Below are 17,084 nucleotides of genomic sequence, written 5' to 3'. Positions count from 1 at the left end.
TTGAGCGACGTGTCAGTACCCATCACTTGCTTGAAAAACTCTATTACCAAACGTCTGTCACACTTGAAAATTGAAACAAACTTTGGGAGACCAACTCTCCAAACGCTATGGTACATCCTCAAACTGCTTTCCAGCACAGCAGTGTAATTGTATTTCAGAGTAAATCGCAAACCTGTGAGTGCCTTGAGAGGTTTATAGCATTTGCACTTTTTACCATAGGCACCACATTTTCACTATTTCTTGTTTAAACAAGTATCTGTCAAGTTGTGATGCACTTTGAAAAATGAACAGTCAAACACTATTTCACAGTATAATTTAACATATGCTCAATAACATCAACACAAATAGTTTTTCATAATAGATTTCACCTGACGGAAGCACATTGCACTCAACTCATAGATCTGAAATTATTATTATTACGATGTCTTGGAAAGCATCAACAATGTATTAAGTGCTTTAAAGTGATGCTTAAAAACCTAGGTGCCCCAAAGTTGCTTAATAAAGAGCATGGCATGCAGACATCATACCAGGCAGGGACATGAAAAACAGAATGAAAGAGCTATGAAGCACAGGCAACCTTCCTTTAATTACCTGACTTTGATCTTGGCTGGCCTTTGTACCGCTTAGTTTTTCTTCAGGAAAACTGATTTTCAGGGCCTGTTGGTAGGAATTGGCTGTCTAGAGACAGGCCAATTAAACAGTTTCCTGTACATTTTTTCATTCTCAACTGTCCGGTTTCATTATGCTAAAATGATGGGTGATGTATTTCTCATTTACTTGGTTATTATCAATTCCTTACCCACATTGGAAGCCAAAATGTATTGTGATAGAAACAGGAATCCAATAAAATTGTTCATAAGCTATTGTGAAATGGGGAGTAGATATTTAAATGAAACTTTGCGTAACAAACACAGGAAAATAAGACCAGCATATCAAAAACCTTTACGTAAAGCTAAACGGTTTATTAAATAAAGGGAACATGCTATGCAGTCACTAAGTTGAACACCAGATTGTGTCTGGTCACAGCATCCTTCCAGACTGTAGAAGATCTTGTCCACTTGGACCTTGCTTTTATTCATAAATTAAAAGGCAAATATTTTTGTTTTCAGTCCCCAGTTGGCTTTTGAGCTTTTAATGTATCTGTTTTTTGAAGTAAATTGAACAAACAGAAGCTACAGAAACACTCCCTCTGCACGTAGAGGGAAAGGTCCTGTTTTCAAAATGCAGCTGATCACGTCAAACTCCTGGCTGCAGGTGCCTGGCCAGAGACTCCTCTGGGAAGGTTCCTTTAGCAGAAAACAAGTACCACTTAGATATTCTTCTCATTATATTTCAACAACTTTTAAAATATTTAAGCCTGAAATTATTATCAGGTGAACTTCAGTTTTGCCTCTACTTATTTTTAAAAGAGTGCATATTCTCTTCTATTTTTTAATGTAAAAAGTAAGTTTTGCAAGCCTTGATTTCCCTGAAGAGAAATCCAGGGATTATGAACAAATTCCTGTCCTTGAAATCATCGATAAGGGGTTTTCTTTCTGACCTGCAACAGCATGAGGATTTTATCGTTCAAGGTAAAGAGAGGTATCCTCCAAGCTCATTTTACATTGCGTTCTGTTGAGGTCAACCCTTGCAGCTGCACAGAAGCCCCACGAAGGCTGCAAAATCTTCCGCAGGGGCTCTACCCCTTCTTTGGTGTTTCTGCAGGCATCAACAGGAGAGAGACCCAAATTCTGAGAGTATCGTAATGAATTCACTATGATTTCAACAGGAACCTGGGAGTTCAGACCAGTGCCTCTCCTAAGCACGCTGAAGTTCAGTCCAGTTCTTACAAAAGCCAACAGATACCGGTTTTCTTCTAACATACTAGCTTTGGACAATATTTTTTAATAAGCAGAAAGATGTTACAGGTGAAGAAAACTTTCCATCACACATTAATTTATTCTGTAGGTCTGGATGGTTTTTGTCTCCCTGATACCACATTTCATGATTGATATTCCTGTTACTTATGAAAGAGTCTTTCCTGAAGGCACACAGGAATGAATTAACTTCTAGGGGCCAGGTTCTGGGTTTGGTTACTCTCTATAATCCTGCTGACATAAGCAGAGCCTCACCCAAGCAAAAACAGGGGAGCACCCAGGCAGTGCCTATTTTGCTGGAAAGGGCAGATGACAGTGGAAAAGTCCTGCTTGTAGGAGGTCTGAAAGGAGACACAGACTACATCACCTTGATGCACCTCGCCAGCTTTATGGTCTGTACCATACACAACTCAAAAATAATCTTGCATTCAATTTCCAGTGCCAATCATGCATGGTGACAGTGATGCTTTCTTTTTTTTTTTAAATAATCAATACGTTGATATTTAAAATATCTCCCCTGAATTCCATAAAAAAGCTGGCTTTTAATCTGCCATAACAACAGTACTCGGAAAAATGTATGTTACTCAAGTGCCACCTGCTGTAGTGACTAAAACGTCATAGGATAGCAGGAGTGAATCCTTCCAGACACTCTGGTCTGCAGCTGGATTCTCCAGCTTTTTTCAAGCTCTTTTGTATTTTCATCATTTTAAAGATCCATGCTGACAAAGTGACCAAAGATTTGTTGCCACCTACTGTAGTGTTAAGACTCTGGTATCTCATTTAAGCTTGGATTGATTATTCAGTGCCACAAAGGAATGTTGTTTTGAGAAAAAAGTGCTAATCGAGGTTTTAAATTTTGCAGGCTGCACTGCCTGGCTGTGAAGCACCACTTCTTAAACAGGCTGCGTACACAAACACAAGAGCAGCGCAGGACCTGTTGCTCTTGCAGTCCTAGTCGGTGAGCTCTCTAGCAGCCGCCCAGCCACCATCTCCTTTTCATCTGGTACTTCCCCCTTGTTCTTCTAATTCTGGAGTAGAGAAAAAAAAGAGTTTTCACAGCCCTTGTTCAAAATTCCAGCACAGCCCTTCACCTGGGACCTCCTCCAGTTGCTGGAACATGCAGGTTTAGTCCTTTCTGATTATTATGGACATTTCATAACTGGGAATTTGTACAGAACCCTCTGCGGCAGCCAGACCAGACGCCCCAACACATTTTTCCAGTGGACTCACGCTGTTTTATACTTTTATAAATAAATAGCAATAACACTGTCATCTTGCCTCGTGAACTGTAGAGTGGATGTGATAAAAACCAGTCCCGTAGCCAGATTCCAGATGATTTTTCCACAGGATGTGGCTACAGCACGAGAGAGAAAGGGAATAAAAACTGCTATAAATAAGCACATTGCATGTACTTAATCAGGTAATGCTGGTCAACCTAAGTGCAGCAGATCTTACCGATCACTACGGTTGGAAAAGACCTGTAAGATCATTGAGTCCAACCATCGACCAACCCCACCATGCCCACTAAACCATGTCCCACAGTGCCACGTCCACACCTTCCTTGAACACCTCCAGCGATGGTGACTCCACCACCTCCCTGGGCAGCCTCTTCCAGTGTCATTACCAGTCCAAAAAGTAAAAGGAAAGGGGGTCAGAGGCGGTTTGAAAGAGAAGCTGCCAAGGGACGCCTGTCCCTGCCCGGCACGGCCACGGGCACCCCAGTCACGCACGGGCAATGGAGGCCGGCATCCTGCTGCCGGAACAAACCCACCGGAACAAACCTACCGGCAAACCACCGAATGGTTTTTCAGTCGTCGTTTTTAAAGTATTTTTTTAAGTCATGGATTTACTTGAACGCTCTTAACATCAGTATTTATACCGATGCTCTGTCTTAATTCACATTTAAAACCTTCTGTTTGTTCTTCTGGGGATTTTGTTAGGGCCACCACACTGAAAAACCAGTCTGAACCTTACGCACTCTCTCGTCTGTGAAAATGAGGCCTTATTTGATTTCTTTTTCATTATGTATCAGCAAGCGACGGTTTCTCAGTTTGTTTTACCAAGCGAAGGTGCACACGCAGGAATTCACCTGCAGGCCTCCCTCGTGAGGAGCCGGGGCAGCTCTGTGCCCGGGACTTCGGGGCGACAGAGCCACAGCGACAGCTGTGACAAAATGAACTGCCATGAATAACTGAGCTCATATGCGAGCGATCTTCACATTTCCAAGGCTGACGAAGGCTTCCCCCTGCACGCCGAGCAGCCCCCTTCCCCACGCCAGCCCCTTCCCCTCAGGCACTCAGCCCCTTCCCCTCAGGCACTCAGCCCCTTCCCCTCAGGCACTCAGCCCCTCCGTGGCGGCACTGCGCATGCGCCCCGCTCCCCGCGCCACCGCACGTGGCCCTCCGGACCGCTGGGGGGCGAGCTTCCCTCTCGCCCTCTTCCCGCGGCCGGGCTGAGGCGTCCGAGCCGCTGCCTGACCAAAATCCCGCCCGGCGGCGGCCCCGCGCTCCGCGACAGCAAGGCTCAGGCGCGGCGGGCAGCCCGTCCGGCGCAGGGCCCCGGTCCTCTTCCGCGGCGGCGGCGCTCGGCGCTCGCACGGCTCGGCTCGGCTCGGCGGGCCCAAGATGTCGACCAAGAATTTCCGCGTGAGCGACGGGGACTGGATCTGCCCCGACAAGAAGTGAGCGTGGGGGGCGCCCGCCGGTCCGCCCGCCGCGGCGTCCGGGCTGCGGCACGGCATGGCACGGGACAGGACAGGACAGGACAGTCCCGCGGGGCAGCACCAGGTCCGGGCGGCCCGCGGCAGCCGCCGTCGGGTCTCGGGGGCCGGCCGCCCTCCCGCCGGGCCGGGGCGAGCCTCCCTGCGGGGTTTCACAGCCCCTGGCCCCCACCGTGCAGCGGGTGCGGCACCAGCCCGCCCCAGGGTCGGGCAGGGCCTGAGAAACTTCGTGGGTTAATTTGGAACAAATTCAGTTTGAAATATAAAGGCGTTTTTCTAAGTCTCGTGTGCGGGCGTCTCCTAGCCGTCAGTTAACCGGCGCCTCCCGTCTCGTTCTGTTCGTGTTTTCAGGTGTGGGAATGTGAACTTCGCGAGAAGAACCAGCTGTAACAGATGTGGAAGAGGTGAGTCTCTTAGATGATGTATCTTTTTCTCCTCGTCCGTTTCTGCCTTTTTAAAAGAAAATAATATTAAATCTTTTTAATTAATCATAAAGCAAGGTGTTTGAGAACTGCTTGGTTTTTCTTTTCCAGAAAAAACGACAGAAGCCAAAATGATGAAAGCCGGAGGGACGGAAATAGGAAAGACACTTGCTGAGAAGAGTCGTGGTCTCTTCAGTGCTAACGACTGGCAGTGTAAAACGTATGCCCTTTTAAACAATGCGGAGTGCTCTCTTAGAGCCACACAACACGTCTACAACGTGATACTTAATTTTGTCAGTATAAACTTACCTGTACTGATGAGAGAAGAGTGATCAAAACGCGCAGCTATTCCACTAGTGGTGTTTTGCTGTGAGGAGAGCATTCGTTTTTGTTTGCTGGACAGCAGTTACTTAATTAACATGACTGGAAAAAGATTAAAAAAAAATCAAGATTAGGCAGGTTCATGTTTTTCTTTGATAAGCCGAGACGCTTCTCAAGTTCTGAAGAAATGTGTAGACGGAAGCAACACCTCCATTGCAGTATGATATTTTATTGCTTACGTTCGCTAAATATTTAATGAGTAAAGTTTAGCACACAATTAAATTCTTAGATGTTTCTCCAAACCATCAATTGAGGATATTAAGATCTAAATTAGAAAAGGGCTACTTTAATAAATGCTTTGATTTTTGAAAGGTGCTCTCAGATTTCCTGGAGCACTTTTAAGGATTTCAGTTTTCCTGATTGAGTAAGCTGTCTGACCAGTGAAACCTGGACTTGTTTTTTATTTTCTTCTGTCAGAATTCAGCTGTGTTCAGCCTGATGGGTTTCCGTTTGCGCTGTTCTGCAGCGCGAGATGGGCAGGTTTCCCGGGTAGCGCCGTGGGTCCCCGTGTCTGAGGGAATCCACTTGATGGCACGTTTCAGGATTGTCCTGTCTTTCCAAGTTCATAGCTAGGCTGTGTCTTACGGACCTCCTCCTCTCCTCTTTGGGACTGAGCAGCATCCTGATGACAGTGGTACAGATGGGTGAAGTATGAGTGGCCCTTTAGGATGCTGTGAGATAGAAATGCAGTAACGGAAGCATATAACCGTAGCTGTCCGTTGGTGGATGATGATGACTGCTCATTATTCCCATGGTAGCTTCTTCGTTAACTTTTGAATGCCTCTAGTGGAGAGTAATGAGGAATTTTAACACTTTTTATGTAGTCTTACTTCTGTTAACTTCTCTGCCTACCTGCCTGTTAATTTTACTTCTTTCCCCTTGATTTGTCCGGTGTGGTCGTCTTCCCGTTGTCCTCACGCTGGTGAAATACCCACAGACTCTCTTGCAGTTCTTTGTGTCTCAGTGCCTGTTGGCCTTGGAGTTAATTCTGTTGTGCTAGTGACTGCAGATCACTGCTGAAACTTGGCAAATAGATTTTTATGATTTATTTTTTTTAAGTGTTGCCTCAAGACTTAAGCTTTTTGATTGGAAATAAAATGTTTCTTATTTCTGTTTTGTTCTTTTTGCCTCTGAAGATGTGGTAATGTCAACTGGGCCAGAAGATCAGAATGTAATATGTGTAATACTCCAAAGTATGCTAAATTGGAGGAAAGGACAGGTAAGATGTATCTGGTTTTAAAATACTCAAATTACTGTAAGAAAACTTCTTTTTATAAATCACAACATAATTTAATTAAAGGGATTGTTTTTACAGCAGAACTAGCAAAGTTGAATGATCTTCCTGTAGGTTCTTAGACTTGATTACTTTTAGCATTGTGTAAAGTATGTGACGGTTTCATTTGGAAAGTCAACGAATATTCAGCTTAAACTGCCTCTATATTTGGTTTTGATAACAAGAGGTTTGGAAGGAGTAATGCAGTATTTTATTAAACTCCGAAAGGTCTAGTGTATATATAGTGTCCCTCTACAGAGGACTCAGCAGTCATAAGAACCGTGCTTGCAGGCTGTGTGGATTAGACCGTTATCTCTTAATGAGTTTTGAGGTTTGGTCACACTGTGACGCATTTTAAGTTCCTCCTGCATTAGCAATGAACCCAGTGGTAACTGGAGCAGAGGATATCCTTACAGAGCGGTCGTAACTACTTACACTGTTACCACTGCAAATGGGATCAGGCAGAGAATGTAATGCATAGAATGTAACACTAACGCGTGTAAAAAAAGAAGCATGAAGAAGAGCACAGAACTTACTCAAAAGGAACAAGAATATTTTTTAATATTCTTATTTAATATTGTAAGAATATTACAGAATGTTGAAGAATAATATTGTGTTTCATCTACTATTTCATATAATTAAATATTTTTAACATTTAATCAATTTTTCAAGTTCTGGTGTCCTTCAGGGTAAATTTGCACTCATGTGCAGGACACCTAGCATGTTGCACATGCTTGCAGTAAATTACAAAGTCAGCTGGAAGTTGAAGTTTTCTGCTCACATTATAAAAAGGAGTAGAAAGATTCTTAAGGCAAATCTTGGCAGTTGTACAATTCAGTGCAACTACAGGATGCTTTTATTCCTGTTGCTCCCTGAGGAGATACAGATGACTTTATGTCACAGAATAATTGCGATACGGGAGCAGACTTGTGTGCCCAGAAGCCACCACGGACACTGCACACACCTGGCTGTGGCAGGGAGGCTGCAGCAATGCCAGCGGCTGGGAGAGCAGTTAGCAAGCGTTGCCCTCAACGCAAGTTTCATTGCCTGCTTTCCCGAGCTGGCTGCTGGCGGCTCGCAGAGGTGGGATTTTGGTCTTCAAGGACGGTAGCCTTTTTTCTAGTCCCTTGGAGACATTCATGTGTTTGTCCACACCGAGGCAATTGTCAGGCACTGCAGCCCCACTAGAGCTCTGCCAGGAAGCTGGATGCTCAGCATAGCTATAATCCTGAAAAAAAAAATGTTTGGTTTTTTTTTCCCATTCTTTTGAGTGGTATTGCTTCTGTGTTGTTTATGTGTCTTAATCCATTTTCTCAATTAGGTTTCTGAGAAACTGTATTTAATAAACGTGTGTGGGAACAATGTCATGTTCCTCTTGAGATCATATTACATTCTTACAGCATATATTTCTAAGTCCACTGAAGGCTTACAGAACCTGTGTGCAAGTTTATTCTAAACTTTGTGCTTAGTGTAGCTGAATTTGGTGCAGCTCAAGAGGTTGTCTTGTTTTACCCCTTTTTAAAGGATACGGAGGAGGATTTAATGAACGAGAGAATGTTGAATATATAGAACGTGAAGAATCAGATGGGGAGTATGATGAGGTAAGATTAGGTACATGTATTACTCTGGAGAGACGCATATTGTGTGATTTGTGTTTAGGTTGGAAACATTTACATTTGGTTTCCTTACAGGGAAAAGTGCTAGTCAGAAATACATTGCGATGCATCTCTTTGTCAAATGCTCAAGTGTGAAAGTTTTGAACTGAACATGAATGCATCTGTTTAGTCTTTCTGGGGGTTAAAAACCTAAGAATGAGTTCAAATTAAACTGGTACACGCTGCATATGTTGAACTTCTTGGGGAGCTAGCTTCAGGGTCATGCATGTTATTTTCAGTGAGGTGTTTAACATTGTTTTATAAAGGTAGCCCATAGACACAAATATAAAATACTCTTGTTGAATTTAGATTTCCATTCACCTTCTCTGTGGGTACTAATTGTATCTAAGACAAGCATCTCTTTAGAAGGTTTCTTCTTGCTACTTGATACTTCTCCTTCCCTTTGACCAATACCTTATTTGAAATTGACCTATATCAATGTTCTCATAGAGTTTTATCAAAAAGTACCATTGGGAATTACTTTTGATTAAATCGTATTCTAATGGAATAAAATTTCTTAGTTTGGACGCAAAAAGAAAAAGTATAGAGGGAAGCCAGTTGGTCCTGCGTCTATCCTGAAGGAAGTAGAAGATAAGGAATCTGAAGGGGAAGATGAGGAGGATGAGGATGAAGATCTCTCCAAATACAAATTGGATGAGGTAGTGTGTTTTGGTTTTTCCCTAGTTTTTTAATTATTGCTACGGTGCTGTTCAATATTAGTAGCTAAGGTTTGGTCTGTATTTTTAGCTGCCTTTAGAGCAATATAGAGGAGTAGCTATCAGAATAATGGTGCCTACAGCTTCTGTAAAGTATGTGCACAAGTTCTGTTTGGTTCTAAATACCTGCATTCAGAGATGTATATTTTTTTTAAACCATAAAAAAATGAAAAGCTTGTCTGAGATCAGAATCAAAAATTTTGAGGTCTTTATTTGGAACCCTTATGTATGGTTACCATATAAAGGGAGTGTTCTGGAATTTTATTCTTAGCCTTTTAAAACCACGTCAGATTTAATCTTTATAAAATGGAATAAAATATTCAGAGTTTTCTTTTTATCTTTCCTGAAATACATGATCATCATGTATTGGATTGTCCACATCTTTGGACAGCAGTCCTGCAGAGACGTGTTTATATGCTTATTTAACACAGCAGTCACCAAATTATGCATATGAAGCATGTCTGTGCGGAATTATGCTATGGTTATAGATTCTGAGTCTGAAAATTCTTCCAGGCACTCATTTAAAGTAACTGGCAAAAATGAATGTCTGTATTTTCATTAACTTCATTATATAACAGACATTGGGACTTCAGGTGGGTTTTTTGCAGGCTTTTTAATAGTTTGCTTTGAAACACAAGTTTTCAGTCACTCTATTCTTAAAATTTTTGGATCTCATTAAGTGCACTAACAACAGTGTATTTTCAAAGGTTGAAAAAAGCACAAAATAAACCATACAATAAGTAAAAAACACTAACTGAGGAAAACAATCAGAATATTTCTGAAGTATTTTTTTCATACCTGCATTTTTTCAGGATGAGGATGAAGATGATGCTGACCTTTCAAAATATAATCTTGATGCCAGTGAAGAAGAGGACACTAATAAGAAAAAGAAATCCAATAGGCGCAGTCGTTCTAAGTCTCGATCTTCCCACTCACGATCTTCATCACGCTCATCCTCTCATTCAAGCTCAAGGTCTAGGTCCAGGTAAACGGGTACAGGTCAAGGGTAACGCCAGGCAAAATGTCAGTATCTAACTTCTTTATTTACTTTTTTTCTTGATTGCCTTACAGTTTTAGTTTAATAATGTTAACAATTTTATGTACAGAATTTACGCAGGTAGATAATGTTCTGTTCTGACCTTCTGTGGACCTTCAGTACAGAGGCTTCATGTGTCTTGTTGCTTGTTTTAGTACATTTAAGTTGATATTTCAATTGAATCCTTCAAATAAATTTAAAATATAACTTATTTTCAATTTTATTTTTAGGCTTGCTAGCCATTTGTGATTCAATTGGTGAACTTTGTTTAGCAATGTTGAGTAGAGCTGTTGAACAGAGAAGCAGAAGGGTGGTATTGTTAAAGGAGGAGGTGGCAGAAGAGGGCAGTGATGATGCGGTCCAGACACTTTCAGTGAAAGGACAGAGTGGAAAATACCCTGGAAATAAAGACAAGGAACTTGAACTTAGTTTTATGGCAAGCAACAAAGCTTTAAGTCCAGTGGCAGTGTTGTCAGAATAACACTAAAGGTTTATACTGATGGTGGGGCCACAAAAAAAGTCTGCTGGGTAGATTTAAGATCTCACATTATTATTTAAATTCAGTAATATATGAACAATTCAATAAATGTTTTGTAATCATGTGATGTAAATCATGTTGTAGCTTTTTAGCTGCCTTACAACTAATACAAGGATGATACTGATAGGTTTAAGACCTCAAAGCGGTACCAGCTCATAGGGTTATACACAAAGTTCAAGTTTCTTCTGATCTCCCTAGCTTTGTAACTGCACCTCTGCTCTCACCGCTGTGATCGCTGCCCACATTCTTCAGACCCCCATACTAACCAGATGTCAGCCGCTGTCTCTGGTTTGTCTTTCTCCCCACTGCTGTCATGCTTTTTTCCATGCTGCCTCTTCTATGAAAAATGATGTTCTTCACAATACCTGTTGCAGCCTCACTCCTTCAAATGCCGGCTTGAGACGTTTATTTGCCGCGTGGCTCCAAGGAGGAGCACTAAGTGAATAACAGTGACTAAACTGACTGGCTGTCAGCAATTTTTTGTAAATGAAGTGAGGTGTGGAGCAAGATCTTTGAGGAGGCGGCTGTATTGTCCTGTGTGAAGATAGTATGCAGCCATTATGTGCTGCGTTTGAGTGCAGGTCTTAGGTTTAGGGGTGGAAAGGTCAAAGAAGACAGAAGAACTTCATCTGGCCATAACGTTGTTCGTTAATTCTCAAAGGTTAACGGTGAAGTAAAAAGTAGCTTGTCATAACTGAAATTTGCTAGGGATCTTTCAACTTTCTGTTGAACTTTTTGCTTCTAGCTACAGATAATCCACTGGAAATATCAGTTGCCATTTGTGGATACTTCTTTGTGTTTTTTAAGAAGGTTTAAATGTATTTTCTAGTTAGCATGTGTTCATACTGCTTTTGTTTTGCACAGTAAAATGAAAAAGCCATGGTAACAATATAAACTGGGACAATGACAGCATGTATAATATATTTTTCCTGAAAAGGTTATTAGAATTTGATTGCAATGCTGTCTTTTTACAACAGTTAATGCAAGTCCGCTACCATTTTACATATCTCTTGTGGTTTGTGCTTTAAAGAAAATCCATCAACATGAAAAACCTGAAAATAATTTTGATTAGTTACAAGTAGTGTTAGATATATCTGTATCTTAGCCAAGAATTAACTACTTAATTTTTAATGCAGGGGAAAATCTTTACGAAAACTTGAAACTGCTTACAAAATGCTTGTGAGAACTGACTTGGGGAAAACTGGAGCTAGTTAGTCCTAATACTCTTCCTACTCTGCTTTTCAAAGAAACTGATGGTTTTCAAGTTAAGGCACAAATTGAAAGTTAAGGCATTCATTTCATGAAATAGTTAATAGATATGCAGTTGTTTCATATTGCCAAATAACTGCAATTCTGTTTAATTTTTGTGCTTTGTTTTAGGAAACGTAATAAACTGACTATAAATTTTTGAATGCGCCATCTTACTATGTTAAAGTTTCTGCTTTAAAATGTACTGTGGTGATACTGGGGGGGTAGAGGAAAATTGACACTTCTTTAGTGACTCTAGGCACAATTGTATTGATGCATAGTTGACTCTGCTGCTAACAGTAGCAGCTATTCTGCTAAATACAAGTCAGACACTGGAAAAAAAAAAATCTTCCATGTTGTTTCAGGTCCCATTCAAGAAGTTCTTCCAGTTCCAGATCAAGATCTCGTTCCAGTTCCAGAGAACACTCTAGATCTCGTGGGTCGAAATCAAGGTGAATGAGGTAGCACTCTCTCCTTGCAGAGAGAAAAAAGGGCAGAAGAACCAACCGCTTGTTGATTTCATCGTAAAATTGTGCCGGTCAAAAACCAGTAACTTGTTTTTATCTTGGAAGTCAGAATCCCTGGGGTCTCTGCACGAGGTTGTTACAACTACAGATGTATTTCTTGAGAATGCGAGGTTTTGGTGGAAGAGTTTAAGTCTGATCTAAGCTAGACAAGTGGACGCCACAGATCTTCACTTTGAAGGAAGAAGAATTTGAATGCATGTTTGCTTGCGTCAATTTTTGCTTGATTTTTGCTGGTTTTACTGTTTCCACTTTGGCTACTTGATGTGGAAGAACATTAGAGAATGCACTGTACTTCTGGTTTTGTGTTTAGTGGTAACTTAACATACCTAACTTCCACTAGATAAGTGCCGCCATTATCTTCTTAAACGTGGGGGGAACGTATAAAGATGTTGAATGGTAAATCATGTGAGAAGGTGAGAGGAGTTTGAGCTAGCTGACGTTTTCTGTATAGCAGTTACTGAACTGTGCGGGGAGGAGAAACAAAAGCATATAAGTTCCTTGAGGTGTCCTTGCACAGGCATCCTGTTGGCAGGACTTTCCTTTTGCGATGGAATGAAGATCTGTCCCATCTCCATGCATGCGGAGAATCTTAAAGCTGTAAATAAGGAAGTTTGAATTGGGAAGACCGATTGCAAATGGTGCCACCGGCCTTTAGTGGTAAAAACATGCTGCGGATTATCACGTGAGGGTCAGCGCGAGATGGAGTCCCTGCTTTTAGGAAGAGGAAAAGGGTACCTGTGCCCCCACTAGATGCTGAAGTGTCTCATCAGCTGAGCGGGGTTATTTGCTAGTGCCACATGCCATCAGCCATGTGTTCTCAGTATATTAGCTTGTGTGACATAGGACTGCTTTATTATTTACAATGAGAACCCTGAAAATATTTTACCAACAACATACACTATGATGTTGGGTTTTTTTAAATATCCAGCTTACTGAAAACAAAAATCCTGTTAGGTGTGTTTATATAATTTTGGAATTACAGTTTAGGACTTTCTAGCTCTACTACTTTTTCCACAAGTGGTTTTTTTATTGGTTTTTGTAGATAACCAAAGTGATTTTTGAGTGCTTGTAAGTGAAGGTGATTACTTTTTTTTAAAAAAATGGCAAAATGGCTGTATTCTGGGAGGGGTTTTTTAAATATTTTGGTTGTGGAAGGTCTTACTCTCTACCCAAATTTATTTTGAGATTTGTAAATACACCTTCTGAGGGTTTTTCCTATTCTAGTAAGATGAATGCTACTTCACAAATTTCCCGTGTGAAATATCCACTAATAGGAAGTGAAACATTATTAAATCGGCATTACACCTGTGGTTTTCAAGCCATTTTGCTTTGTGAATTTAACTACTGAGGAAGGTGCTTACATAGGCTACTTCCTGTCCCAGTCTCCCATCGCTGCTTTGTCAAAATGCATCATTCTGGTGAATGCTGGAAAGAGGTTTCCAAACCATTGGCGGTCTGTATATCAAGAAACGCTATTTAGCAAAATTTATTAAGAGAACTACCACGGCAGTAGAAGTCTTTATTTGGCAGATAACTAAGGAGTAAGTATTAAAGCATCCACAAATTTATTTGACAAAACACTGATGTAACTAGAGTAGTGAGTGTTCATGAAAACTGTCTCTTCTTGTTCTTTCTTTGTTCTTTCTATATTATACCAGAATTAAATCTGATTTATTTCTTAATCAATAAAGATCCAGCTCCAGGTCCTACAGGGGGTCTTCCACCCCAAGAAAAAGATCTTACTCAAGCTCTCGTTCATCATCTTCCCCCGAGAGAAGCAAGAAGCGAAGTCGTTCTAGATCTTCTTCATCTGGTGATCGCAAAAAAAGACGATCGAGATCACGGTCACCCGAAAGGTTTGGGTTTATGTAGAATAAGAATGGGTGTATTTAAATGTGTGATTTTTTTTTATTATTTTTTTTTCTGAAGGACTGAGATTCACTGGGAAAGAATTGAATCTGATCCGTTAGTCTGATATTAAAAGTAGTTTTCTCACTTCCCCTACTCTTACTTCCTATTAAAACCTCCGTAATTGCTTCTCCCCCCTACCCAATGAAACTTCCACCTGCTAGAAGTATGTTCCATAGAAAGACCTGGGTCACTATTCTTTCGGTGTGTGAAAGTGTTAACGTGTACATTATTGCTTTATTTTCATAAGTAAATATTGCATTTAGAAATTGTATTCTACTTTCAGTATTAAACTTACATTTTTTAGTATTAAATTCACATTCTTGAGCTTAAAGTGATTTAAAGATATTTCTATATTCTTATAAGGCCCCTATCAGATATACTTGGCTTCCAGCTATTGTAGGATACAGACTACTCAAAGTGGATGCTAAAATTAATTTCAACTTATTTCTTTGCATGCTTTCTCCGTTTATATCTTACAGACGCCGCAGATCATCATCTGGATCTTCCCATTCTGGTTCCCGTACAAGTTCTAAAAAGAAATAATGTATTAAAGCTCACATTTAACAAAAACAAACAAAAAAAAATTCCAGTCAGTGCATGAGACATTTTTAAGAAGTTGGTGTCTTACTTGGTCAGAAGTGCTAAATCTGCTAGTAGAGGTGCATGTCTGTCCTTGCTCTCTGGAAAACTGCAGCTTTGTTCATTCATGAAACAAAAAGTGAGGTAGCATTTTAAGCCATAAACTCCCCAGAGGAGGTGTGAAGCTTTATTATTTGAGTAAGGGGGGGGGGGGGTGTATTATTTTTGAAGACTCAGTTACTCAATTCCTGGCTCTCTGATACGTATGAGCAGGCACAGGTTGGATATGTTCTAATACAACTCTACTCTTCATGTGACAATTACAAAGAAGTATCAGGAACATAGGAAGAACCCATGAGCTTTCTGCATCCAGTTCCTGAGCTTGTGTGGTGTAGCTCGTATGGGACCACAAAAGATTAGCGTAGCTGTAGGGCTGGTGTTACCCATTGGATGACAGTAGTGAGTACTTAGGTCTAATTGTTCTTTATTTTTCTGTGTTGAAGTAAAAGTATAGATGGATGCCCCTCTCTTTCTTTTTAGCTCTGCTCAGTGCAAAATAGCTGTTAAATACCCAGTCTGTGATACGATTCTGTAGAGAGTGAATTAGACTTCACTCCTTTGACGCGAGGCTGTTCGAGACCTTGGGCACTATCTTCTCCATGGCTCGAGTTTCGTAGCTGCCAGTGCCTGTCACTAGACATTATTTGCTGCAGTCAGCAAAGTGCCCTTCCCGCAGTGGGTACTGGCTATGGTATTGTCACCTGCATGGACCCTGGACTCTGCGATCCTTTCTTATAAAAGGATCATTTAGGAGCTACTCTGGAGGTGGAGGAATATGGAACTAGCTTCTTGGAATCAAGTGAAGCTTCTGCAGGCCGTCTAAAATTCATTTTGGGCTGACTAAAATTTTCAAGGTATCTGAATTTTATTTATATTTAAAAATGAGAGCTAATAAACTGTGTAGAAAGTTCTGACATCTTAAATGTGTTCTTCATCAATGATTCTTTTTCCCTTAAACATAATTTATGGCTTAAAATGCTTTATTGCATCTATTTTACTAGCAATATCACATTAAAACTTGGTCTCTCTTGAGCTCCGTTTGGTTAAGAAAGGTTTAAGTATCTTCAGTGCCATCACAAGGTAAGTATGTTAAGGAAAATTATTTTTAAGCAAGCAAACAGCAATATATCTGCATTTATTTCAGTAGTAAAACTTCCAAACCCATATTTGACCGCTGCTTTTTTTAAAATGAACTGCACAAAAACAAACGGAGCAAAATTTAAAAAATACATTCTGCTTTCTTTTACTTTTTTTTTTTAAGACACTTCTTTTGGACTGGTATATAAGCAAAATGTTTTTGGTGTAGAAATATTTTGATAATCTTTTTGCAGAAAAAATGCTCTGCAGTTTCTTCTTTAATGCTTTCTTTTATATCTAATTTCAATGCTAAATGTGTGTAGATTGCACAAGAGCAGGTTAGTCTTGTAACTGTGCCTCTGACAACTTCAAAGTCCAACTACTAAATTGTAAAAATCAGATCAAATAGATGCTATGTTGTTAGCCTTTGGTTTTTTTCTTGTTCTTTGTATTAAAATTGTTGCTGTACTTAACAGATGAAAGTTTTTAAATTTAGCAAATGATAGGCTACAGACAAAGGAAAATTATGGTTTTATTTGGCTTAGATAAAATGTAAGGCGAAATGATTCTGTAGACAAGTGTAAATAAAACCTGTGAGTCAACTGTGCAGTGAGTGCTTTCTCTTGGAAACATCAGCAAATCTTTCTTCGTAAGCTGTAGTAACAGATTATTTTGTTGTTGTTGTTCTGTTACTGCAGTGCAAGAAGGGCAGTATGTGCACTTACCTGGCCATATGTATCATAAATCTTGGGATTGTTTCAGTTCTTTAAGTACTGAAAATATTTTTGGATTTAAACAGCAGCACGTTTAAAATGAGCTTTTACAAACCTTCAAGGTATTTTCTTCTGTATGTGCTCCATATCTTCTTTTCAGAAAGTTTTTAGAGGAAGCAGTATGTTTAAATTATTTGGATTTCTACATTTTCAAATACAAAGGCACAGTGACTATGGTAGTCTTTGCATGCCTGTTATAATTGACACGAAATACTTTTTTTATAGTTACTGGACCAGCAAATAACTTTAGAACCAAGCTGTGAGAACTAAACATGGTCCACCTCTGATAAGACACAAAGCTAGGTTAAGCTCA

At 40.4% G+C, this 17,084-nt stretch overlaps 1 protein-coding gene across 1 annotated transcript; it reads left to right on the top strand.

Moving 5' to 3' along the window:
• Positions 1–4,440: 4,440 nt before the first annotated feature.
• Positions 4,441–15,067, top strand: ZRANB2 (zinc finger RANBP2-type containing 2). Its single transcript, XM_059821941.1, has 10 exons — positions 4,441–4,536; positions 4,927–4,979; positions 5,109–5,217; positions 6,515–6,597; positions 8,176–8,252; positions 8,828–8,965; positions 9,835–10,007; positions 12,210–12,296; positions 14,063–14,227; positions 14,762–15,067. Exons 1-10 carry the CDS (start codon positions 4,481–4,483, stop codon positions 14,823–14,825), a joined length of 1,005 nt encoding a protein of 334 aa, XP_059677924.1. The 5' UTR covers positions 4,441–4,480; the 3' UTR covers positions 14,826–15,067.
• Positions 15,068–17,084: the final 2,017 nt, after the last annotated feature.

The sequence above is a fragment of the Gavia stellata genome, chromosome 10 (assembly GCF_030936135.1).
Source record: "Gavia stellata isolate bGavSte3 chromosome 10, bGavSte3.hap2, whole genome shotgun sequence".
Classification (NCBI taxonomy): Eukaryota; Metazoa; Chordata; class Aves; order Gaviiformes; family Gaviidae; genus Gavia; species Gavia stellata.
The sequence above is the reverse complement of the archived record's forward strand: the minus strand, read 5'-3'. Positions and strand labels throughout refer to the sequence as shown.

Excerpts from the sequence above, each read along its gene's own strand:
- ZRANB2 (XM_059821941.1), top strand. The coding sequence starts at position 4,481 with ATGTCGACCAAGAATTTCCGCGTGAGCGACGGGGACTGGATCTGCCCC. Across the intron at positions 8,966-9,834 it reads CCAAATACAAATTGGATGAG|GATGAGGATGAAGATGATGC; the intron begins GTAGTGTGTTTT and ends GCATTTTTTCAG. Across the intron at positions 10,008-12,209 it reads AGCTCAAGGTCTAGGTCCAG|GTCCCATTCAAGAAGTTCTT; the intron begins GTAAACGGGTAC and ends ATGTTGTTTCAG.